At 38.1% G+C, this 27,741-nt stretch overlaps 1 protein-coding gene across 1 annotated transcript in view; it reads left to right on the forward strand.

The window, feature by feature from the left end:
* Nucleotides 1–27,741, forward strand: part of LOC121390555 (optomotor-blind protein-like) — a 53,004-nt gene that overhangs the window by 5,728 nt on the left and 19,535 nt on the right. The window contains exon 2 of the mRNA XM_041522400.1: nt 23,273–23,540. Within this exon, the coding sequence (XP_041378334.1) occupies nt 23,273–23,540 (268 nt within the window). The remainder of the gene's footprint in view (nt 1–23,272; nt 23,541–27,741) is intronic.

Below are 27,741 nucleotides of genomic sequence, written 5' to 3' on the forward strand. Positions count from 1 at the left end.
GTAGCTTTAATTTGTGTCATTAATGTTACTATGTCTCTGTCAATTTTAGGTGTTTGTCAGTGGGGGTTTTCGTGTGTTTTTTTCTTTCTTTTTATTTTTTTGTTTGTTTGGTGTGTGTGTGTGAGGGGGGGGGGGGGGGGTAAAATGATATCAGCTTAATATAGACCGGTTTAGATAGAAACGTCTTCTTTAAATATAAGATTAAACAAAAACTAGTAGGTTATCCGCTGAATGTTTTAACTGACCCATTGGTTTGAAATCACTTATTGTTTTGGGTTTTGTTTTACTAAATAATGGTAACGGTGCAAGTGGTATGCTGCTACTTAAATAACAGCAAAATGAGGCGGTATTCTGACTGATAACTCAATATTTCTGTGGTCAACCCAAATAAAACATTTGGTATGGTAGTTACCAAGTGAATGTACTTCCTAAAAAATAGCAGCCACGCAACCATCTAAACTGTTCTATTCTTTCAGAAAATATAGAACATTTTAAAATGTATTGAAATATGCAAATACGTGAATAGTGGTATGCAAATCAAAACATACGAGTTTGAGTTTATTTATCCTGTAGCCGTACATTATGTTATTTATTATGTAATATATATATATATATATATATATATGCGTTTAATATTCAAATTGCAAAAAGTAAGAAGCAAAATTTGTGTAGGTGAAACTTAGTGGATAGCTTGGGTTTGGTTCATTCCTGTAATTCCTTACGTACTTGAGTGTGTCTGTCAGTCAGTTCAACAGCACCGAAGTAGGTGTCTTGGAAGTGTTATGCAAGCATTTATAAGTGGAGCTTGAAACCAAAAATATGTGTTCTCTACCACGTTGAAGAAGTTTTGCTTGCATGTGACACAATCGATAGTTTACTGTTGTTGTTGGTTGGCTTTCGTTCTCACTAGCCTAGTAAATACACGCAGTAGTAAATTTCTCAGAGCAAGGTTGTTTTGCCCGTCCAAACTAGTGCATCACAACTGGTATAATAAAGACCATGGTATGTGCTGTCCTGTCTGTGGGAAAGTGCTATATAAAAGATCCCTTCTTAATAGAAACATGTAGCGGGTTTTCTCTTAAGATTTACGAGTAAAAAATTAACAATAGTTTGATATTCAATACCCGATGTGCTCTAGTGGTGTTGTTAAACAGAAAAAGCTTTAACTTCAATCTCAGAGAAAAAAATATTTTATACAAGCAAATTAAAACTGTTCCCAAACACTGCATTTAAAATTATTTTTGTCCTTATATTCTTTTAAAGTTGAAGCACCCAAATTTGGAGGGTGGAGGGTGGGTAGAGGGGTGAGGATCGCATACCTACTCTCTGTGCTGTTTTTTTTTTTTAGAATAGTGATTTAATGGCTAATGACATAGAATTCGGTTTGGTATTGGTATAGTTATGCGCATCCTTATGAAGTCAGTAAACCACACACTGAGTTGGATCAGGGGCATGGGATTTGAACCCAGCACCTACCAGCTTTAAAGGTGCTCTAGTACAGTTGCACGTGTGCTCTAGTACAGTTGCACGTGCCAAGTTTCAATATTTTTGCATTTATTTGTTATTTAAAAAAAATATTGCGAAGTAATCGATCACACACAAAATCTTTCCATAAATAACTCTGGAATATCGAAATTGTAATGTGTTTACACGCGCCGTGTAAACAGAGCAGCGTTTAGTACGACTAGATTTTTGTCTTATCACTCGAAAATCTCAAGAAATCGGCGAATCCACAAAATCTGATAAGTTGATTGTCTGCAGTTAGATAAGGCCAACCAGAGACAGATGAGTTGCATAAAGACAGTGAACTTGTCGACAACATATACCTGGCATACTTTAGTTACTTTTGTTTAACAACACCATAGAGCACATTGATTTATTAATCATCGGCTACTGTATGTCAAACATTCGGTAATTTTGACATATAGTCTTAGAGAGGAAACCCGCTACATTCCACCTGGCATAACGTTACGGAGTGTTCGTCTGTACTGATCGTGGTATATTTTGAAGGTAGGGACGGAACGTAGCCTACTGATAAAGCGTTCGCTTGATGCGTGGTCGGTCTGGGATCGATCCCTATTGGAGGGCCCCTCGTTCTAGCCGGTGGAGCCTAGTCTGAACGGTGCGCGGAAAAATGTCAAGGGAAAAAAAAGTTGTTGCATAGCAATGACGTTTGTTTTTTGTCGCTTCCTTGCCTGCTGTCCTGTTGAATGTTGGTCTACAGCAGTTCTTTGGCAAACCATTCAATCGCACGCCAGACCGACGGGTGACGATGGCCGACAAGATGCACAAATTTGAATTCCATTCCTCACATAAATTGTTGGTACTGGCCTGGTTGGTAATTGTTTTTTCATGGACAAAAAAATAAATATGGTTTGACGTTTTTTCCATTGACGTTTTTTCCTTTGACTTTTTTTCCGATGACTTTTTTCTCTTGACTTTTTTCCGATGACTTTTTCTTTTGACTTTTCTTCTTTTGACTTTTTTCCATTGACTTTTTTCCTACAATCAGTCTGAAAACCTCCACACCCTTCATTCGCCACACACGCGCCACACACACACACACAGAGAGAGAGAGAGAGAGAGAGAGAGAGAGAGGGAGACTCTCTCTCTCACACACACACACACACACACACACACACAGCCTATGCAAAATGTCCGCACCCGTGCTGGATGTTTAACGATGGAAGCCCGACCCATCAAACTCTATCACGTTGAAATGCTATTTGGTAAACATATACAGTATCTTACCGCCCTAACTGTATATGACAAGTGTTCATTTCACGCTTATAAAAAAAATGATAATACGTTGGGGGCGTCAGAATATATTCAATTAACGCCGCGAAGATGTGAAATATACACGAACAAATATATAAACATGCCGACACGGTGGCAATGACAGCCCGTGTGACAAGGGACATTGTGAGCGGCCCTGCAACACCTGTCACTAACACAAAGGTAGGCGCCGCCGTTCTAATAACGCCACCACCTTACCTGACAAGCATCGCGCCAATTAACATCTATATTGCCAGCTACGTCAGCCACGGTGTCACGGCGGTAATTAGTTTTCGATTCACCGAGACAATCATAATAGAGAGAGATGTTTCCTCTTATCGCCTCAGTGGGAGGGAGGGGGGGGGGGGGGCGGGGGAGCAGATTGCGCGATATGTAATGTTTCGTAAGTATTTATCGGTTATCTTCGGATCGATGGTTGTTTCTCCCCCTCTCCCCACCCCCACATCTAGCCACGCGCATGTTAGTTAATTGCGGTGATAGTTTATGTTCGGTGGTTTGGCGTTTCCGTAGTACCGGCGAAACGAAATTGCATACGGCATGTTATGAAAGATAAAGAGATTAAAAATAATTATTACAGGTATACATACATTCCACACTTGGAACAGTCTGCACAAAATAGCCACAAAGACGTTAGAAAACAATCAGCACAAATATATATTATATAACAATATCTATGCATGCAGTAAATCTAAGTACAATAGAAACGTGAATATTAATGTGGTTTTCTTTAATTAAAAAAATATATATATTGTTTTTGAATCGCATTTTTTTTTTGTGTGTCTATTAAAATTGTCAACGTCTTGTGAACATTTCAGACCTGTTTAGACGGTCTATTTAGCTATTTAATTTTTTAAACCCTCCCCCCCCCCCCCCCCCCCCCCCCAAACATCAAAACATTCAGAATAAAATCGGGAAAACGTGGTAATTATTTTAATAAATAAATTAAGTACAAGCTTAATACCTAATTATATCAAAACGCCATTAATACATTTAGAACTCCACGTGATATCGAAATCAACCTCAGAACTTTAATGACATACTGTAGATCCACAAATTAATGCGATCATAATTTTAATGCGAAAAATGCGAGTTCGTGTTATTCGCATTAATAATATGACGCATTTATTTTTTGTTTTGTTTATGTGTCCGACGTTATTAAAAGTATCTAGAACTCCACTGGATTGTTTAGAACTTCACTGAAATATCTAGGACGGCATTGAAATATCTAGAACTCAGCTAGATTATCTGAAAAGTCCACAGAAATATTTTTTCTAGAACTCGATAATATGCAGAACTATTTTGCAATATCTTGGTCTTCACTGTAATATTTAAAGACCCTTTGAAATATCTAAAATTGCATTGAAATATCAATATCTACTGGATTGTTTAAAAATTCACTACGATATCTAAACTCCGCTGGAAGATCAATAATTAGCTGAGGAAACCTGGATGTAATGATGTGAATATTCTGATAAATGCCAAATTCCAGTCGATCTTAGGTTTATCGCTATGATTTAAAAAAAAATCATCTCTTGTAATATATAAATTTACCATAGTTTGACACCCAATAGCCGATGTATTTTTCGTGCTGGGGTATCGTTAAACATTCATTCATTCATTCTCTTGTAATATAAAGTTTGTTTGGTTTACCAACATCATTGGAGCAGCATTTAATGTTTTGCCTTTACCATAGTTTGACACCCAATAGCCGATGTATTTTTGGTGCTAGGGTGTTGTTAAACATTCATTCATTCATTCTCTTGTAATATAACGTTTGTTTGGTTTACCAACATCATTGGAGCAGCATTTAATGTTTTGCCTTTACCATAGTTTGACACCCAATAGCCGATGTATTTTTAGTGCTAAGGTGTTGTTAAACATTCATTCATTCATTCATTGAAGCAGATTGAATACTTAATTATCGACTATTGGATGTCAAACATTCGGTAATTCTGACACTTTTTTTTTCAAATGCAGCAATGGATCTTTTATGTACACCTTCCCACAGACAGGAACTGTTGTAATAATATATGTAATTATATTATTCCGAAACATACACATGATGGGGAGGACCGGGTCTAGTTGTTACACGGCAAGTTGTTACAAGGTCAGTAACTCCATCTTACAGTAATAGAGGGCGAATGACTCTGTAATATGTAAAGCGTATCTTTAGTACAACAACTGTCCAGTAGCCATTATGAATGGTTCTGGTTTGGCAGACGAGGTAGGATGAAAAACTAACTTTTTTACCCTAAAAGTGACATTTTGTCGCTAATGTTATTTCTTTTATAACTCAAGCAGTTATGGATGTAATGCATTCATTTGTAGATATATAAGAAGTGCTGGTACAGGCCTTCGATTGTACAGAAAGTAAGACTGTGGCCACGTTTTGTTTTTTACCGTACACTTTCATATACTAAAAAAGTCTGTGTCGGTGCTAGTTGTTACAGGGAGGTTTCACTGTTAGTTTACAGATAAGTTATGTTTACCTCGTTCAGGAGACTCATTTATTTCATATTATTTTATGAAAAGTGAAATAAAAGGATGATTTCATTAATTATATTATATATTGTGCCCCATCATTTATGATGCAGGGTAAACACTTACCCCGTACATGGGGCAATTTGATACAGTTGACACCACCTCATTAATGAATCAATCACTAATTAATGTTAATATGTTGAAGGTTTTTCATGATTGTTTTAATAAATAGAGATATTTTCCTACTTATCCTCAAAATTTGGTTTTTGGAATTATTATACTTTATGTACTATGGCACTAAATGTAAAAATTGTAACAACTAGACCCGGTCTCCCCTTCTAGTATATTTTCTAATTCTTACATTTTAACAATGATTTGCATGATATATTGTCTGTTTTTGTGGACATGTCACAGCTTTGTTGAAATATTCCTTGAATTCTGTATTTTATAGAGATACAATTTTGGATTGCTATAACAGTTTTCTGTTCTTCTTTTTTTCGTATAGACTAAATAGATAAAAGTCTAAAAATCGTTGCTGTAATACTTATTAACTTCAGTACCTAACATGACTGCGTAATATACATATTTTTAAAAAGACCCAGAGGAACTATGTTTGGAAAGGGGGGGGGGGGGGTGTAAAAAACAACCACGTACATTCTCGTCATCAAATGGGAGAGGGGGGAGGGCACAGTCGCCTCGGATTCCTAAGGGACTGAAAATTCTAGAACAAAAAAATTGCTACAATAAAACAATGACATGAATAAATAAAAATAAACATTCGATTGCAGGGTTTCTGCCAGAAATAAATTTTTGTCTATGGCGCCATGGAAGGAAAAGTTTTATTTAACGACGCACTCAACACATTTTATTTACGGTTATATGGCGTCGGATGGCGCCATGGAAGACAACATGATGAATCCAATGGAACAGAGTGATATATTTCTTTATAGATAATCTCTGTTCACTTTGCTTTGTATGTATGTTCCTTCTATAATGTGTCATCCTGCTGCACATATGGAAAGAATAATTTAATAATCATTTAAAGCCAACATTAATCATACAGTAATGACAAGAGTCATTATTTGTGTCAATAGGGCACCTAAAAAACCCACCTAAAATCTGCACACCAAAAATTGGGTATGGAAGGAAATGGTTTATTTAACGACGCACTGAATACATTTTGTTTACGGTTATATGGCGTCGGACATATGGTTAAGAACCACACAGATATTGAGGGGGGAAACCCGCTGTCGCCACTTCATGGGCTACTCTTTTTGATTAGCAGCAAGGGATCTTTTATATGCATTATCCCATAGACAGGATAGCACATACCGCGGCCTTTAATGTACCAGACGTGGTGCACTGGCTGGAACGAGAAATAGCCCAATGGGCCCACTGACGGGGATCGATCCCAAACCGATCGCACATCAAAGCGAGCGCTTTATCACTAGGTTACGTCTCGCCCCTTTTGGGTATGGCGTCATACCCAAATAAAAATAAAAAATTGGGGGGGGGGGGGGGGGGTGACATTTTACCCGTTTTACCCTCTGGCAGAAACCCTGGATCGAAAACAAAAGGCAAAAATCAACCAGGCAAGCACGAAAAACAAGAAAACAAACAGAATTAATAAATAGCACACAAACAAAACGGCAGTTCCTTGTGGACACGGATGACTAAATCTCGTCTGAACTGCACGGGCTGTTGATCGATGAACACGGCGATTCGCGGTGGCCCCTGGGACGTTGTTGCGTCACGACAACGTAACATCTGTCCGCGGGGACTGGACGTCATATACCACTCGGATGAACCGCCCGATAACCTAATTGCCTTAATAGTATCTTAATGAAACACGTCAGGGTTACGGTCAATTATTTCTTCATTTGCCGCTCGGCTGTGATTGAAACGTGTAAATAAAATTGTGACAGACGGACACGGGTATTCACGCGGCATCGCCCAGAGGCATCTTAAAGCGCTCGCTTGATGCGCGGTCGGTCTCGGATCGATCCCTCGTCGGTAGGCCCATTGGGCTATTTCATGTTCCAGGCAGTACACCCCGACTGATATATCAAAGGCCTATGGAATGTGCTATCCTGTCTGTGTGATGGTGCATATAAAAGATCCCTGGCTATTAATGGGGAAAAAAAGTACCGGGTTTCCTCTTTAAGACTATAATATGTCAGAATTATCAAACGTTTAACTTCAAATAGCCAATTAGTAATAACTCAATGTGCCCTAGTGGTGTTATTAAAGAAACCAAACTTTAACGTTTAATTGTAATGTGTAGATAAAAATCGTTAGCGTCACCCTCCTGCATTCATTTTCAGCAGTGGTTTGTGTGTGTGTGTGGGGGGGGGGGGGGGGGGGGGTTAAATTTTAAATTGTTGTAGAAAGCTGCAAGTGTTACAAATCTGATTAATAGTTGTTCCACTGTTGAGATCATCTGTTCCATGTTCAGCCAGCCGTTTTTCGCTAACGTTTGTGAACTATTTCGACTGGTTCCCGAAATGGTCATTCGGTTTACCGTGTAGTGTAAAAACAAAACCAACTTTAGCGAACGTTAGCGACAACCGGTTGACTGAACTTACCCCAGATGCAGTGAATATTTAACATAACAGAATCGATCTGTTACGTCCAGTTCTGAAATGGGATCGATCCCCGTCAGTGGACTCATTGGGCTAGTTCTCACTCCAGCCAGTGCAATACGACTGGTATATCAAAGGCCGTGGTATGTGTTATCCTATCTGTGGGATGGTGCATATAAAAGATCCCTTGCTGCTAATCGAAAAGAGTAGCCCATGAAGTGGCAACAGCGGGTTCCCTCTCTTAATATCTGTGTGGTCCTGAACCATATGTCCGACGCCATATAACCGTAAATAAAATGTGTTGAGTGTGTCGTTAAATAAAACATTTCCTTCCTTCCAGTTCTGAATGGTCATCTTTTCACGCAGGCTGTATTTTCTGAAAGCAAAATGATTGCAATATACAGTTATAGTTAAGGGATGTTTAACGACATCCCCAACACATTTAAATGGTATATGTGACACTCGGGTCCGTACTTATAAAACTTTTCGAGTCTGGACTCAATCTCACTTGATGCGCGGTCGGTTTGGGATTGATCCCATTGGGCTATTTCTCGTTCCAACCAGTGCACCACGACTGGTATATCAAAGGCTGTGGTATGTGTTAAAAATGTCAAATGTTTGACATCCAATAGCCGATGATTAATAAATCAATGTGTTCTAGTGGTGTCGTTAAACAAACTTTATATAATAGTATATTTCCTTATCGTTAAATAAAAGTAACTATTGGTTAAAGCATGTTTTTGCAAGAAACAAAAACGTGTTTATTTGTTTTATTTTGTTTTGTATTGTATTTTGTTATTATTGTTGTTTTGTTTTTGTTTGTTTTTTGTTGTTTTTGTTTGTTTGTTCGTTTGTTTGTCGGTTGTTTGTTTGTTTGCTTGTTTGTTTGTTTTAGGGTGTGATGGGTGTTTTTTTTTGGGGGGGGGTTTGTTGTTGTTGGGTTTTTTTGGTTTTTTGGGGGGGGTTTGGGGGTTTTTTTTTTGTTTTTTTTTTTTTTTTGGCGGGGGGGGCGGGTTACATATTCCATCATATTAAACGAATGCCAAAATATTTAATTCCAAGACGTTTTGCCCTGTTTCAATTTATAGTTTTCTAGCAATTTTGGGAATTACTGTCATAAACCATATTCTATCCCTAAAAAAAAAAGTACTTTGCACGTCGAAATTAATCATAAAGCGAAATAAAGAAATTTATACAAAACGTAAAAGTCGTTCTTTATTCACAGTATATTTCCACAAATCTGAAGAAAAAAAATTCATAAAAATCTTTGTCTATGATTTGATTTGATTTTATACCTTTATTCTTTAAATTTTTCAACAAACCTTATATTTTGTCGAAGGGGGGTCTGTTTTAAACAGAACGTAAGTTATCACCGCGTGCGTGTAATATTTCAGCGATGATAGAAATGTACATAAAAACGTACACGCAATTCTTGGACTAGCACACATACTGTTTTATGATCTTTTTTGTCTTTGATGTACAAGTTTACTGCAGAGATGACTGTTTCACAGAAATCTCTGTTCAGCCAGCCACACATCCAACGATTTATTCACCATTTCATTTATATTAAATGTGTAGATGAATGTTATGTATGGAGTCTTGAATAGAGTGTGACTACGTGTGAAATATTTAGTTTGTTAGTAAGTGCAAAATACTTTTAGCGATTAAAAGTGTTTAATAATTTGACTAATGCTAGAAACCGACTACCAAATGCCAGCAGAAAGTTGGCCAACTTTCTACTGTCACGACTTGTCTGAGCGCTCTTACAACTCAATTCTCGTCGTGTAACCCATTAGTTGTTAATCTGAGCGCACGTAAGTCGGGAGTTGGAGAAATTACAACGCAACCGTCGAGTTGGTCAACTTTCTGCTGACAGTTGGTAGTCTGATCCTAGCGTTACAAATTATTTACAGTTTTTTTTGCTTTAAATCCAAAATATGTATGTTCATTGTGATGTTTGTGGTAGCTCAATATTAATTTCCTGTGAAACTGAATGTACGTATTTCGAAAACTGGGGTAAACATGGTTCATTATTAACTCCGTATGGTATTTCTGGGTGACAGTACACGTATTTACGATTTCCTAGTTGAAATGTTGACTTCTACGCAGGTAGTTCAGTGGCGGATCTACTGGGGGCCCCATGGGCTCGCCCCCTCCTTGCGACAGTGATTTCCCCCCCCCCCCTAATGTTTACGTTGGAGAATCCGACGAAACCGTTCGGGGACGTTTGTGGCCTCGGTCACATGTCATTGCTCCCCCCCCCCCCCCCAAGTGGATTTTCTGAATACGCCACAGTAGATATATTTTAGACCAAAATCTCGCCCCATGAATACTAGTATTATGAAATCTCCTATTTATGTACACAAAACTGATGAATATTTTCACAATGAACTTTAACATTTGAAGTAAAGTAAAATAAAGTTTGTTTTATTTAACGACGCCACTAGAGCACATTGAATTTTTTTTTTTATCTTATCATTGGCTATTGGACGTCAAACATATGGTCATTCTGACACTGTTTTTTTATAGGAAACCCGCTGTCGCCACATAGGCTACTCTTTTACGACAGGCAGCAAGGGATCTTTTATTTGCGCTTCCCACAGGTAGGATAGCACAAACCATGGCCTTTGTTGAACCAGTTATGGATCACTGATCGGTGCAAGTGGTTTACACCTACTCACTGAGCCTGAACTCACTCAGGGTTTGGAGTCGGTATCTGGATTAAAAATCCCATGCCTCGACTGGGGTCCGAACCCAGTACCTATCAGCCTGTAGACCGATGATGTCAATTTCATAACTGTCATAATAGTCACGGTAACAATGTTCGTGTTACGTTAACATCATTCAAAAATATTTCAGCATTCACGTACATTTTCTTTATTTACCTTTTTACGTTACCTACCCCTCCAGATAGCTTTCTTTCACTCCACTTGGTGAGTGTTTAAATGTCCAGATATAAACACCTGTTCTGTTCTGATACGCAACACTCATTATACATTGTAATGCTATACGGGCCTTTTCAGCGGGTGGCGTCACATCGGTAGATTTCTTGCACTTGTACGCTATGTAAACACACACACACACACACACGCGCGCGAGAGACCCAAGTATATTACTTAATCATTTAAATAATGGTCTTTTCAAATAATGGATTTCTTGGCGCATTTGGCTGTTTGTGATGTCAGGAATCAACGCATTCATTAGCGTTGCACACGATTACCGATTATTGCGTAAAACGCGTCTACATACATGAGAGATCACACTTAAAAATTTGCGCTGCACGTTTAGATAATTAAATGTACATTTCCTATTATCCACGTGTTGGGAATGTTGCGGTTCGCATAACGTTCTAGTACATGTATAATTACCTTGGCAATATTAAGTTATTGTTTTTACTCGAAATTGTAGGTTTAAAGGGACATTCCTGAGTTTGCTGCATTGTAAGATGTTTCCGAGTAATAACATATTTCTACGATTAAACTTACGTATTAAATATATGTTTAGAATATCATTGTCTGTACATCCAATGTGTTTCTGGTCGTCTTAATATTTGTAAGGAGCCCAAACTGGATTCTGTTTTCAAATAATTTCGTACGTACGAAAAAAAAAATATTTTAGGAAATAAAATGAAATTTAACCTAGTAAAAATATTAGAACGATCAGAAACACGTTTAATATACAGTCACTAATATTTTATGTAGAAAAATATATTTGATATGTAATTACAATCGTTAAAAAGGCTCTGTTAGTCGATAACACCTTAAAAGTTGCAGCAAACTCAGGAATGTCCCTTTAACTAACGACAATACATAGTTTCTTCATATTTCCCGAGTGTGATATTAACATAATTCGTGTCGTAAAAAAAAAAAATTGTAAGGACTGAATATTCATGTAATATTTTATTTATTATCAGAAGAAGAACTGGATGTTTGTCATATTTTAATGAGAAAGAAATACTTCAAGTTTGAACAAAATCATAAGTTTATTATAGAATATTAAATTTTATTCTTGATTTTATTTTTTCTGTAAATGTCTAATACATTGCATGACTCAATTCAGTTTATTTATTTATTTCATAATAATAGTTTATTACACTATTCAGACGGGTCTTTTCATGTGCTGCACTCAATTTCAGATCATTTTGTTTTCAGTATAATATATTTCTGGGAAATAATTACACATACAATGACCATCAATTGTCTGTGGGTTATCTGTGTTTGACGCAATCGAAATGATCTCACGTCATTATAACTGTATTTACACGTGGGTCAAGTATAGGTCACAAGATATATATTGCGCATGTAAATACTATAATATGATATATACATACATGTACATTAAAATCAACAAATGTGATTTTAAACATTACTGTACATATGCTTTGTTGCTTTGGGTTTTTGGATAGATAGATAGATAATATTTAACATGCTCATATGCCACTAAGGCTTCAAGCATGTCTATCCCGGGGCTGAGCTCTGGGAGGCCAGGGTTCCGCTCCGGGACAGAAAAATTAAATGGACAATTTTGAAATTAAGCCAAAAAAAATAAACAAAAAACATTAGGGGGAACTTTAATATTTAAATTTTTGATGGTGTAGTTTGACAACCCTAACTCACCCTACGGCCTAAACCGCGTACGCCCTATGGCCTATCCTATTTCCGGTGGAGTGCCCCCAACCACCCACCCCCACCCTGTTTTTTTTTTTTTTTTTTTTTTTTTACTTACATTAAATTCTATGTCTGTTTAGGTTATTTATCGTCACTAGGAAAGTAATTAAAAGATGTATATTTAATTGCTATAATGATAACATTAAATTAAATAGGAAATTTGATGAATATAGTATCATTGTATGTAATAATAATAAATAGTTATATGGTTTTAGGTTACTTTACTTTACTTTAAGTTTTAGGTTAGTTAGTTTTCTATGGCTTTTTTTTGGTTAAGTGTCTGCTTTTTCTTGTTGGTTGTTTTTATAAAATAAAATAAAAATTAAAAATTAAAAATTAAAATTCGAATTTATTCTTTATAATACGTAATCAAGCGTTGTTATAATAACTAAATAAAACTGATACAATTTCAATATCACATGATATGTCATATTATGTATATTCAAATATATGAATGCTTTAAACCATATTAGCAATATTTGATTTAGACCCCCCCCCCCCCCCAACAAAAAAAAAAAAACCCAAAAAACTATTATCTTTTAATAGTGTTGCTTAAACAATTACAACAATACTAGAGCATGTAATATATTTCCCTACAGAAACATGGTATTTTTCTGTTAAGTACATATATTTAAATACAGATAGAAAGAACAAATGTTTTTATTTAAAATATGAAAACTCTGCAGCTTGGCATTTTAAAGCTTAAACCAATCGTGGACTCGAAACTAGTACAAATACAAAAGTTACACACACACAGAGAGAGAGAGAGAGAGAGAGAGAGAGAGAGAGAGAGAGAGAGAGAGAGAGAGAGAGAGAGAGAGAGAGAGAGACGCGCGCACGCACGCACACACACACACACACAAAAGCACACACACACACACAATCGCGCGCGCACACATGCACACACACACACATTCAAAGACACATAAGCACACACACGCCCGCACGCACATATAGGAACACACGCACATGCATACGCACACACACACACACACACACACACACACACACGGACGGACGGTGCCTGTGCATTGTCACTAGTAGAGAAAACAATAATCAATTTCAATAAGACAGTTTTGATTGTGATGTAAATGACAAAGTACTTAGTGCCATGTGCATGTTTTTGTATGTATATTTCCTCAACCCCTCCCCCCCCCCCCCTCTCTCTCTCTCTCTATCTCTCTCCCTCTCTATCTCTCTCCCTCTCTCTCTCTCTCTCTATCTATTTATATGTCTGTATGTGCATGTGTTTGCGTGCATCATGTGTAAAGTATATTTTGCAAATAAAACTGAAGTGTTATTCTTTATTATGCTACAATCAGACATACATGTTGGAATGTCGGACGTTAAAACTTTCATCACGATAACCTCCACGATAAAATTATTTTCGTACTTTCATCTAAGGTTAAAGCATGGTGTCTTGGGCATGCAGTCGAGTTTTCTGCCTAGGGCAGTTGCTAATGCATTAGTTTGAGAGAGGAAGAAAGGGAGGAAATGTTTTATTTAACGACGCACTAAACACATTTTATTTACGGTTATATGGCGTCGGACATATTATGGTTAAGGACCACACACAGATATTGAGAGAGGAAACGCGCTGTCTCCACTTCATGGGCTACTCTTTTCGATTAGCAACAAGGAATCTTTTATATGCACCATCCCACAGACAGGATAGTACATACCACGGCCTTTGTTACACCAGTTGTGGAGCACTGGCAGGGACGAGAAATAGCCCAATGGGCCTACCGACGGGAATCGATCCTAGATCGATCGCGCATCAGGCGAGCGCTGTACCACTGAGCTACGTCGCGCCCCTCTGAGAGAGGAAACCCGCCAAGTCGGTTACTCATACTACCACTTAGCAACAAAGCATCATGTTATGGACTTTCAAACAATCAGGACAGCATAGCCTTTTTTTTATTATAAGCCAGTCGTGGAGCATTGGTTGGAAAATCTGATCTGGGTCAAGCCACTAATTATACTAGAGACGAGATCCAGGTTGGATATGACTGAACGAAATGGATGTGGCCATGCAAAAAGCGTTTGGACTTGATAGAATGTAGGGATCCACCGAATGGAATTGATCTTACGACCTATCACATATCAGGTAACCACTCAGTTATACTTTGATCTAGCCAGTTCAAGAAAACAATAATATAATAAGCGTAATAATACATGAACGTCTCCAGCTACTTGATTTAGAATTCCCCCCTTTTTTTAAAGGCGGGGCGTAATCCAGTGGTACAGCGCTCGCTTGATGCGCGGTCGGTTTGGGATCGATCCCCGTCGGTGGACCCATTGTGCTATTTCTCGTTGAAGGTCCCAGCCAGTGTACTACGACTGGTATACCAAAGGTCGTGGAAAGTGTTATCCCTTGCTAGTAATGGAAAAATGTAGCAGGTTTCCTCTCTAAGACAATATGTCAAAATTACCAAATGTTTGACATCCAATAGCCGATGATTAAAAAATCAATGTGCTCTAAAGTATCGTTAACAAAACAATATTTTTTATTTCTGAGTAGAGGGAACATGGGACGGTTAATACGAAATATGGTGTGTGCTCAATAAAACTATATTTTTTGGTTGGAACTGGGAGTAATTTTACGGATTCACTTGAGGAGGATCAGTCCTAGGAGTGAGTTCCCGCTTCTCGGGGGAAAGCAGCGGCACACAAACGAGCTTTAACAAGGAAGGAAATGTTTTATTTAACGACGCACTCAACACATTTTATGTACGGTTATATGACGTCAGACATATGGTTAAGGACCACGCAGATATCGAGGGAGGAAACCCGCTGTCGCCACTTCATGGACTACTCTTTTCGATTAGCAGCAATGAATCTTTTATATCACCATCCCACAGACAGGATAGTACATACCACGGCCTTTGTTACACCAGTTGTGGTCCACTGGCTGAAGCGAGAAATAGCTCAATGGGTCCACTGACGGGAATCGATCCCAAACCGACCGCGCATCAAGCGAGCCCTTTACCAGTGGGTTACGTCTCGCCCCCAGCTTTAAACAGCGTCCCGCTCACACCACGATGACGTATGCGAGTCTGGTCTTCGTCCATTAGTGGAATCATCGGCCGCCATCAATCAAAAGTGAAGCACTTAGAACATACATGTGCCTCTGAGGTTTATGGTCCAGGAGCAGCGAGCAGATTAGCCACAAATCCCGCATTATAAAAATAGCCGTACATCAAAGCCCGGCTGTGTGTCAGGACACGACGTAGACGACGTCAGACGCGCTCAAACTGGGCCTGGCGTCACCGGCTGTCGCAGTGGGTTATCAACAGCTACATCAGCCTGGCGTTACGCCACCTACAGCGGAATAATTATTGTCCCTGCTCGTAGGAACAGTTTCACTTTCTGCGCTAGTTACGCTTCGGGTTTTTTTTTTTCTCTCCCTCTTCTTTTTTTATTTATTTATTTATGTATTTGTATCTCGCGTTCGTTTTCACCCTCTCTTTCTTTCTCTTAATTGCTTCACAGGAATTCGTTCTAATTGTGCCAGTCTGTCTGATAGCTGAGAAGTATGTAAACCAGTCGAATTATTTTCGCGTTCGCCGACTTTTCACGATAGCGATTACGTACGTGAAAAACAGGAGAGAATTGTCTCCCTTTTTTAAAAATGCTAATGGTTTTTATTTGTTTATTGTTCTTTGTTTGTTGGATGTTAATTTGGTGTTAGGTAACGTAGCGATTACTGTTAAACTTTGTTTTGTTTAACGACACCTCTAGAGCACTTTGATTTGTTAACCATTAGCTATTGAAATGTCGAACATTTTAACTCGTAGCCTTCAAAAGAAACCCGTTACATTTTTTTTTTTTTTTTTACATAAGCAGCAAGGATCATTTAAATGAACTTTCCCACATAAATGAAACCAGATACCACGACTTTGATATACCAGTCGTGTGTGTGTGTGTGTGTGTGTGTGTGTGTGTGTGTGTGTGTGTGCGTGCGTGTGTGAACTGGTTGGACGGGGAGAAGCTCAATCAAATAATAGATCCACCAAGGAGGTTCGATCCTGCGACCAAAACACCCCAGGCGAGCACTCTACCTACTAAGCTACATCTCGCCCATAGCAATTACTAGTGCAGTATTTATTTTTAGTATATTAGTGTAATATAAATTTCCGTTTATATATGAAACGAGTTTCACCAAGCGTAGAACTGTTCTTTTAACCATATTGATTCTTTCAGTTTTAACAAAGGAGCTTAAAAGATATGACATCAATAAATAAATTTAATACGGACGTTTTAACACCGCCTTTTATGAAATGCGGACCCACAACATCGTTTTTAAAATCGAAATGTTCCTTTTTTTTTCTTCTTTTTTTTAATAAAACATTTACAGGTAGGGAGGTTTTATGGAGTGTTTTAATGTCAATTCGGCGCACTCAAACAGTAGGAGTACTTTGTGTTCAGGCTCTCAATAACACACGTGAATTCTTTCTGTTTTTAATGTCATCGAATCCCGCTGTAAACCATAATTTCAACATCAAAGTGTCTGGCTTACCTGCAGCGAGGTTTATTTTCCAATATGTCTTTTTTCTTCTTCTTCATATTTTGCACCTCTTTAAAAGATAAACGTGCAGCAAGAACTTTTTAAATGCGTTCCACTTTTGTTCGTGTTTATTGTACCTTCATTTCGTGTTTATTGCACGTCATAAATTGCTGCGGAGATTGGGTGGGAATCGTACTGAAGTGTCGCGACCGGCCTCGGTGGCGTAGTGGTTAAGCCATGAGACTACAGGCTGGTAGGTACAGGGTTTGCAGCCCGGTACCGGCTCCATTGCAGAGCGAGTTATTAAGGGATCAATGGGATCAATTGGTAGGTGTAAGGCCACTACACCCCCCCCCCCCTCTCTCTCTCTCTCTCTCTCTCTCTCTCTCTCTCTCTCTCTCTCTCTCTCTCTCTCTCTCTCTCTCTCTCTCTCTCACTAACCAACTAGCAACTAACCCACTGTTCTGGACAGACAGCCCAGATAGCTGATGTGTGTGCCCAGGACAGTGTGTTTGAACCTTAATTGGATATAAGCACGAAAATGAGTTGAAATGAATGAAGTGTCGTGTTAAAAGTCACAGGGGCGAGTTTGCGAATGTTTTAAGTAAACAACAATGTCGTCAGTATGTGTGTTAATATTTATTTATTTTAAATTTAAATGGTGAAATAAATTAAATGCTTGATAAAGAATGTTTGTTTTATGGTTCCGCAGCGCAGTGCTTATTCTGTTTTCTGTTTTGAGAGTTAGAGAAGAAACCTTCTGCTGATTAGCAATAAGATAATTAGTAAAATGGTTAGAGACAAGGACTGGAATGTGGAGGTGGACACACACACACACAAAAAGCTGAAAGATGGAAGTAGCTGTCAAATCGAGAACAAATGGGATGGAAATCAAACGATAGGAAAGAAAGGGGTCAGTGAGATTAAACAAGGGAATGTTTATTGCCAGTTTGCCACACACATGGCATACTATACCACAGCCTTTGACATACCAGTCGTGGAGCACTTGTTGAACTGGGAAATGTCTTAAAGGGACATTTCTAAGTTTGCTGCAATTTTTAAGATGTTATCGACTAACAGAGACTTTTAACGATTGTAATTACATATGAAATATATTTTTCTGCATAAATTATTAGTGACTTACTAGGTTAAATTTCATTTTATTTCCTAAAATATTTTTTTTTCGTACGTACGACATTATTTGAAGACAAAATCCAGTTTGGGCTTCTTACAAATATTAAGACGACCAGAAACACATTGAATATACAGACACTGATATTCTAAACAAGAAAATATATTTAATATATAAGTTTAATTGTAGAAATATTTTATTTTTCGGAAACATCTTACAATGCAGCAAACTCAGGAATGTCCCTTTAAAATACTCCAGCTTCCGTAATGATGTAATTGTGTGTGTGTGAAATAGATGCCAAACACGTGTAAACGCACGACCGGTACAACCGCTAGTAGCAGACGTAAACTTACGATGTTTAGTGAAATGTGCCCCAGGGCCGTACCTAGCGAGAAGGGATTCACGAGGGAATTTCATTTTTTAAATTTAAAAATGCCCATTTCGACTACTTGGAGAAGACCCTCTGTTACCTTGTTGTACTACCACCCCTTTTATTTTAGGTTGGGTTCGGCCCAGAACATAGCGCTCAAATTCGTTCAAGAAAATGGACGATTCGCTTTAGCTGCAAACCTTAGCAATAAACGCAGATGAATAAAAAAAAAACTGAATGTGGAATGATATTAATTTATAATATTTAAGTAATATTAAAACCCACCTCATTAACACATAATTTAATAGCCGACTTGTTTGCTGACGCGCAAAACGAGAAGTGAAAACGTAAAAGATAAAACTGTTTTAATTTTTTTTTTTTTTAAAGTTGAGAAAAAAAGATGAGAATAAAACAAAACTGAATAAAATTCTGTCCAGTGAAAATAAACAAGTAAATTCCACGTTACGTCAGTTTGCGATGGAAACCAACACGCAGCTTTATGCGTGGCGCCATTCTGAGATAAATCTATATCGCGGTTTTGAGTCCTCTTTGAGTCCTGCTTGTAGCATTGAGACGTCAACGGTGGCGACAGCAAGCTTCAGCTTCACCTTGGTCAATATGTGTCTTTGTCGCGACGCCGCCGCATCCAAGCTTTTCGTATTATTCTGTAGACCAGTGTTTCCGTAGCCTTTTCTTTTTTTTTCTTTTTCTTTTTTTGACCTAGTGGTATGTTAAAATAGTGTCTTAACACCAAAAGGTATGGTGATACAAGTTTTAATTAAAATTGTATTTATGCAAATTAGAAATATATATCTGTGAGATCAAAAACTAATGTCAATGCTAATGGGTCGCGAGATACCTGTCACGGTTGTTGTTGTTATTGTTGATGATGATGTTGTTAATGATGATGATAATGATGATGATATGATGATGGAGATGATATGATGATAATGATGTTGGTGATGATATGATGATAATGATGGTGGTGATGATTATTATTATTATATGATGATGATGATATATTGATGATGACATGATAATAATGATGGTGATGATGATGATTGTGATGATGATGATGATGATTGTGATGATGATGGTGATGATAGTGGTGATGATCATGGTGTTTATTATGATGATGATGATGATGGTGATGGTGATGATGATGATGATCTAATGTTGTTCTTGTTGCATTGTTATTATTTTGTATATCTATAACTGTTTTGATTGATTGAAATATATTTTATTGCTTTTTAAAGTACAAATAGATTAGGTACAAGTTATACAAATTACTAGGCCTTCTCCATAATACATACATATCACGACAGTTATATATTCTTGCAATTTAAATATGAACAGAAATAAATATTATTGTAACTGGGTTCTTAAGATCTAGGATTTGTCTGGATCAAGGGTGGAACATTTATTAATGTCATTAATATCAATGTTGTGGGTTGGTTATTTTATCATCATATTTATCCGTTTTATCTGTTCCCTTTTTCTTGCGTATTCTCAATATTTCCCTACTTTTAATATATGTATGTACAGTGAAACCTCTCAAAACCAGACCCTCTGTAAACCGGACGTTTTTCAAGGTCCTTTTATAAATATTAGTACAAAAGATAACCTCTTTAAACCGGATACCCCTTAAAACCGGATATTTGACTTGGTGCCAAGGGTGTCCGGTTTATGGGAGTTTCACTGTATATATATATATTTGCTTATCAATCTTAATAATTAAATAAAATATTCATTTTTAAATTATATCAAAATCGAAACAAAAATGAAACCAAACAAATATATCACCGTTGTGACAATAACACTGTACAGTGTGCGACTTAGTTTAGTTCTCGTTTTCTCGGGCACACGGAAATGTTTTCCCGACAGTTTGTAACAAAGGAAAAACCAATAAGAACCCAGGCCTGGCGACTAATTGTAAAGTGCGACCCACAACCAACTCTCGCTCTGTAAACATTTGCCCTTTGTCCCGAACAAAGACCTCCAATTGTCGTCTGCTCATAATTCACCAGCTAAACGACTTGATGGAAGACTCCATGCGTCACCAGAAGTTCAGTTCAACTTTATTTTCGTGTTTCTATCCTATTAAGGTTCAAGCACGCTGTCCTGGGCACACACCTCAGCTATCTGGGCTGTCTATCCAGGACAGTGGGTTAGTTGTTAGTGAGAGAGAAGAGGGTGTAGTGGTCTTACACCTACCCATTGAGTCGTTAAAACTCGCTCTGGGTGGGGAGCCGGTACCGAGCTGCGAACTCTGTACCTACCAGCTTTATGTCCGATGGCTTAATCACGACGCAATCGAGGCCGGTCGTCAGCAGAAGACAGCAATGCCAGAGATGTGATTTTAAAGGCTTTTTTTTCACAGCTTATTTAATATACACAAAATATGTTTTACAAACTGAATTGAATTTGATCGGAAATGGTGACAAATGACCTTTGTTTAACTACAAGAGGTACTGAATAATTTTGACATGTCTTCAGAGGAAACTCGCTACATTTTCCCATTAGGCCAAATAAACAAACAGAGTTGGTTATCGTCCTTTTGATCACACAAATCAGGGGGTGTGTGTGGGGGGGGGGGGGGGGGGGGGAGGTTTTTATTTTATTTTTTCTGTGAAAAACTTTAGAGACCATTTTGTTTGCCAGAGTAGCAGCCAAAACCCTGGAGACCATTTTGTTTGCCAGAGTAGCAGCCAACAGCGCATGCGCCTGAATGCTGTAGTTCCTTCACTGGCCGCCAGATGGACCTGGTGCTGGTTTAACCCGTTACGGTGCTTACGAAAGTTGAATTGCTGATATCTCGACGCATTTTTAACAGTTTTTAACAAAATAAAAAATAAAATAAATTCAAGGGCGGGCGCGTTTTTCAGGTACGGGCGGGGACGATCACCAACTCTTTTTTTTATTTGGCCTTAGTAGTAAGGTATGTTTTATATGGAATTTTCCACAGGCAGGATAGCACATACAACACGTTTGATATAATAGTCGTGCGGTACATACTGCAACGGACACAATTGAAATGTATGTCGAGGACAGCGAACTTGAACCTTTAAACTGAATTTAAATTCGAAATCTATAATATAATTTTCAAGGTCGTTTTAATAGCTACCTATCGTTCTGACCGCTTCTTCTCTTTTGATTTGCACTGCCGACAACCAGATACCCCACTTTGCAAGGATCTTTCTGGTCCCAGATCCATTCAACTATCATAAAACACACGTCGTGCTAAATTTTGGGTACAATATTAATTCCATAAATTCAACGCCGATGGAAGCCTTCATCTTTGTCACTTGACATTGAAGTGGCTATGTACAAGGCAACCGTGTATATAGTATCGGCTAATGAGGGCTAGCTATATACACGGCAGTCGGTTTTTTTGTGTGTTTTTGTGTTGGTGTGTGTGTGGGGGGGGGGGGGTTGTTGTTTTTTAAGGGGGAGGGGGTGTAAGGTCACCACAGCCCATATAAGCTTTAACTTCCCCGTGATAAATACGGGTTTAGTTACAGCTAGTATTTATGTTAAAATGAAGCAATGAACCACAAGGCATAGTGTTATAAGTCTCCCAAAATTATCAAGTCTAAAGTATGTACCAATTGTGGGGTTTTGTTTTTGGGTTTTTAAAAATAATTTTAGTAAAAAAAAAGAAGAAGTATTTTAGATATAACAAAAAAACAAACCCACCTATTTTTGTGTGAAATTTAGAAAACGATCGGCTTAGAAATAAATAACTTGTGGCACGAAAAAAGGTGTTCACTGTGGCAAGGACTATAGTTCTGTATTCTTGTCTTATATATGTGAATAACGACCCCGACATATTGTAATATATAGATTAATGCTTCTGAGATTATCAGCTGTAGTAATTGCTCTCAAGCTGAAGGATACGACGGAGAGAAAACTCAGTGTCTATGTGCCAACAGAAAATAATCCCCGCGACATAATAGGTGATCTGACAATCGACCTTGTCAGTAGATCTGTAGATTTCGTCACTTTTATGAATATGTATGACATAGCTATCCAGAGTGTTAAAAGAGCATATTTGGTTTGTAATCTCATTTGCCAAGAACAGACGTTATACCCTTTAAACATGTATGCCTTTATCGAAATATATCTTGACCTTTGTCTTTGAGTGAAAGAATAATTTTAGTATTTTGTTTTACATGTTTGACTGGTTTGGGAATATGTCTGTGATACAGTCTTATGCGCTTAGTATTCACCGTTTGATAGTTTTCTTTTCTTTACAAATATCGGACTAAAACAAAAGTACATTTTAAAGCTCTTATAACCACAAACCCCATCCTCCCAAAAATTATATTTTTAAAACACAAAACAACAAAATGTAGTTTTATTTTTAATAAACAATAAAAAAATAAATTGCTTAGAACATTTAGCCTAGGTAGCTAAATGACATGAACAGAAACGTTTGTTTGTTTTGTTTAACGACACCACTAGACCACATTGATTAATTAATCATCGCCTATTGGATGTCAAACATTTGGTAATTTTAACATATAGTCTTAGAGAGGAAACCCGCTACATTGTTTTCCATTAGTAGCCAGGGATCTTTTATATGCACCATCCCATAGAAAGGACAGCACATACCACGGCCTTTGATGTACCAGTCGTGGTGCACAGGCTGGAGCGAGAAATAGCCCAATAGGCCTACTGGCGGGGATCGACATGAAGGTCACTTCATTAAGCTGCATCTTTGTTTTTTTTCCGCAGGAGAATGTTCCCACCGTTCAAAGTGAAGGTGTCGGGACTCGACAAGAAAGCCAAGTACATCCTGTTGATGGACGTTGTCGCCGTGGACGACTGCAGGTACAAGTTCCACAACAGCAAGTGGATGGTTGCCGGCAAGGCGGATCCAGAGATGCCCAAGAGGATGTACATCCACCCTGACTCCCCCAGCACGGGAGAACAGTGGATGCAGAAACTCGTGTCCTTCCACAAGCTGAAGCTGACCAACAATATATCTGACAAGCACGGATTTGTAAGTACTAGTTTTGTGTCTTTATAAAGTTTAATGTCTGAATAATACAAACTGTCGTAATAATTGGCAAATGATCCCTGTAGGTGGGTTTTCTTATACATCTCCTGCTTTGGTTTGCTCCTCCTAATCCTATTCTCCTTTCCTTTTTTGTCCCCCCCCCCCCCCCCCCCCATCTACTTCCATGGCTAGTACTACTGCTGCTGCTGCTGCTAGTGCTGCCTCTACTGATATTGGTACTATTACTGCCGACGCCGCTGCCACTGTCACTGCCAGTACGACTGACAATGCCAGTGCCAATGTCACTGCCAAAGTAAACGTCACTGCCAAAGTTAGTGTCATTGCCAAAGTTAGTGTCACTGCCAAAGTTAGCGTCACTGCCAAAGTTAGCGTCACTGCTAATGCTGTTGCTACTGTTACTGCTGCTTCTGCTACTTCTGCTACTAGCGCTATTGCTACTGTTGATGCTACTATTACACCTAAACACTTCTATTATTGTTATTACTAATACTACTACTACGATTACTACTACTACTACTATTACTACTACTACTACTACTACTACTACTACTACTACTAGTAGTAGTAGTAGTAGTAGTAGTAGTAGTAGTAGTGCTGCTAGTGCTGCTGCTTCTGCTGCTACTACTACGACATCTGTTGTTTTGTTTCGTTTTGTGGTATTTTTGCTTGTTCTTTCCAAACCCTGCCCTGCCCTGCCCTGCCCTGTCCTGCCCTGTCCTGCCCTGCCCTGCCCTGCCCTGCCCTGCCCTGCCCTGCCCTGCCCTGCCCTGCCCTGCCCTGCCCTGCCCTGCCCTGTCCTGTCCTGTCCTACCCTGCCCTACCCCTTCCCTACCCTACCCTACCCTTATGCAATTAGCCTACAATAATACTGGCTAACAGAATCATGGGAATCATAAGTTTTTGTCTCATCGCAGAATCTGAGTGCTGGTTGGCACTATTTTTGCACTGGAATGGATATCGGAGCTATAACACAAATAATGTATGGAATTATAAATGGATTTTTAGCAAATTCCAGTAATCTGATAAGTTTCTAAAACGCTACCTGGCATTTGGAATCGTGGACAAGCGCCGTGAATAATTCAGCAGGCATTCTCCAGGCTCGGGGTTTAACACTTAAATGGTAGGTTATCGCCTTCTTCGTTTCTTTTCTCCGATATCACGTGTTCAATAATAAATAAGACCCATTGTAAGAATTCGATCTTATACCTGAAATGGATGGGGGAATTCGTGCGTATACCTTTTCGCAAAGTGATAGTCAAAGATACCGTAGAGGCCGGGGTTTTTTTCTTGTTGTTTTTGAAGCAGAGAAATGAATTATTATTAAATTCGAAGTACAATATTTGAGGAAAACGAAAACGAAATTATTTCAACAATACCCCCAGATCATTAGTTAATCTCTTGACTGTCTCTCTGTCTCTGTCTGTCTGTCTGTCTCTCTGTCTGTCTGTTTGTCTCTAGCATATTAAAAATCAAACTATTTCTGAATACGTTTTGTCGAAGTAAATTTTAACAGATGACCAATAGCTATAGTATGACACATTTTAATAAAAACAACAACAAAACCAAACAAACCCAAGCAACAACAAAAAAACCCAACAAACACACACACACACACACACACACACACACACACACACACACACACACACACACACACACACACACACAAAACAAACACCCATTAAAAAACCCACAGCCCACCCACCCATAAAAAAGAAACCCCAAAAACCCAACAAAACCACCCAACAAAACAAAACAAAATCATTCTGCATAAAAACAGTAAGTAATTTTGTGGGTGGATGTCGGTAATATTTGCCACTCCTCCATCAGAGAACTGTTCAAGCACGCCTATGTTGGACACAACCTCTGACTTCGCCAGAGAGTTCTGTCGAAGACAGGCAAGGTATTTTTGAAATATACCTATCTCTCTCTTTGCCTTTATTTACCGTTATTCCCGACAGCACTTACATGTTAGGAATTCATCTTTGCGTTCTTGGACATACTTTGTTGCTCTTTCGGCACTCTTGCGTACTTTTTACTTAATTCGTCAGCCCGCCCGACCAATTTATATGTATTAAATCTCTCGAAGACTGTTTCGATAGCTTCCCGTTCAGGCCGCCATGTCTGAGTAGCTCAAGGGCTTTTGACGGAAGTTGTCGATTCGCTTTGAAAGGTGCATAAGTGGTTTTTTGTCACCTTTCACACTGAATGAAATGAATAACTGAAATATACAAATCTTTGTTTGAAAGCGGATAACCATGAAATTTACATTTCTGTGAGAAGGAATCAAAACTTTTTTCTTTCTTTTTTTTAATATGAAAGAGATATTAAGAGAAAGAGATGCTAATATATACGTATTAGTATTAATACATTTAGAAAATAAAAAAGCACATCTACACAACTCTGTTTAATGTTTAACGTCATCCCATTGGTTCAGACGTAGCAACGGGAGTTTGTTCATTTTTCGATGAACGTGAAAATTACGTCATCAGGGAACGTCATATCTGATGACGTCATTTTATATGGGAAAGTTGTCTTATTGAGCGTTATTGTTTATGGATACAAATAATACAAAATAAAGTATGATGTTTTAGTGTTATTATTAGCCTGTATGATTCATATTTAAGTATAAGTATTGTCTATTATTTCTTTTACGTTCATCTGGGTATGAACAACAACAACAACAACAACAACAACAAAAATCATCCGCAAACTTATGTGAGAACGGCTTCGCCGATTCACACAGTTTGCGGATGATTTGTTTTTGTTCATACCCCGATGAACGTAAACGAAATACAGACAATCCTTAATTGCTTAATACGGCTATTTAAAATAAATATCCTCAATTAAAATTTTGTGTAACTGATATGTTCTAGTATGTAGTATCATGTGTACAATATATTAGTATGTTGGTATTTAACTGTGTTTCATCAATCGTTGGAAATATTTTCACCTAAAGAAATAGGAAAATAACATTTAAGCTGAGGGGTTGGGGGTGAAATTCACATTTGTATAATGACATATTGCATGTACATTTAAAGGAATTTCAATTTGTTGCCATTGTGAGATATGTTCCGCCAATGCAACTTGTTTATTATTAAAATATCCTTATTATACCATGGCCGTAGCTAGCGGGGGGGGGGGGGGGGGGGGGGGGGGGGGGGGGGGCGAAAAAAATCAGGAAACAATTATAGCAAGTTAAAAAAATTCTCTTCTTAACCGTTTAAAGAGTTTTAGACTATTAACTACTCAGTTGCCCCCCCCCCCCCCCCCCCCCCAACAAAACATCCTAGCTACGGCCCTCTGTATATATACTTATATTGTCTTGTCAGAAATATGAGGAGCATTTGTATATATCAATGGATATCTTAATCATCTTTGTATAAGCACAATGTGGATTTTAGTCTATACTTATATATTTACTATAGGCCTATAACAATATAAGTTGTAGAAGCATCACGAGGGGTATATGGCTTTTTATGTATCCTCTGTGTGTTCTTTTACCCCGAGCCGAAGGCGAGGGGGTAAAAGAGCACACAGAGGGTACATAAAAAGCCATATACCTCGAGAGATGCTTCTACAACGAATTTATCTTGCCGACATGTTAAACCATATAGCCAAATAATCAAAATAACGCCAGACAATAATTGTTAACAATTTATTAGCTTAGTAACTTGTTTAACGTGTCCATATACCACTAAGGTTTCGAACACGCCTATCCCGAGTCCGGCCTCCGATAGGATCGGGAGTCTGACTCGGGACAGGGATAACCTAACAAATAGGGGAAATTTTGAAAATTAACGTCAAAAGTATAAAAAGGGGGAAATTGGGGTTAAAAAAGTTTGGCTGCGCCCTTAAAGAAACTTATCAACATTACTATCCTATATAAATTATTAATATAATATATTTTCGGCTCAACCAATTTATTAACGGAGCCGTACCACGCGGACGCGAACGAAACCACTTGCCAGTGACGAAAAATAGTTCTATCGATAAACGAGTTTTTAACAAATGTTTGTAATACGAAATTGTCTCAAACAGATATTAATAATCAACAACAAAAAATATAATAATTAATTTTTTTATCAGAAATGTATGTAGTAAAAAAAATTAAATATTAAAAAAAACCCAAAAAACAACAACTGTTGCTAATCGCGCATTAATACAATAACACCACGACCGT

This window comes from Gigantopelta aegis, chromosome 3 (assembly GCF_016097555.1).
Source record: "Gigantopelta aegis isolate Gae_Host chromosome 3, Gae_host_genome, whole genome shotgun sequence".
In the NCBI taxonomy this organism is placed as follows: domain Eukaryota; kingdom Metazoa; phylum Mollusca; class Gastropoda; order Neomphalida; family Peltospiridae; genus Gigantopelta; species Gigantopelta aegis.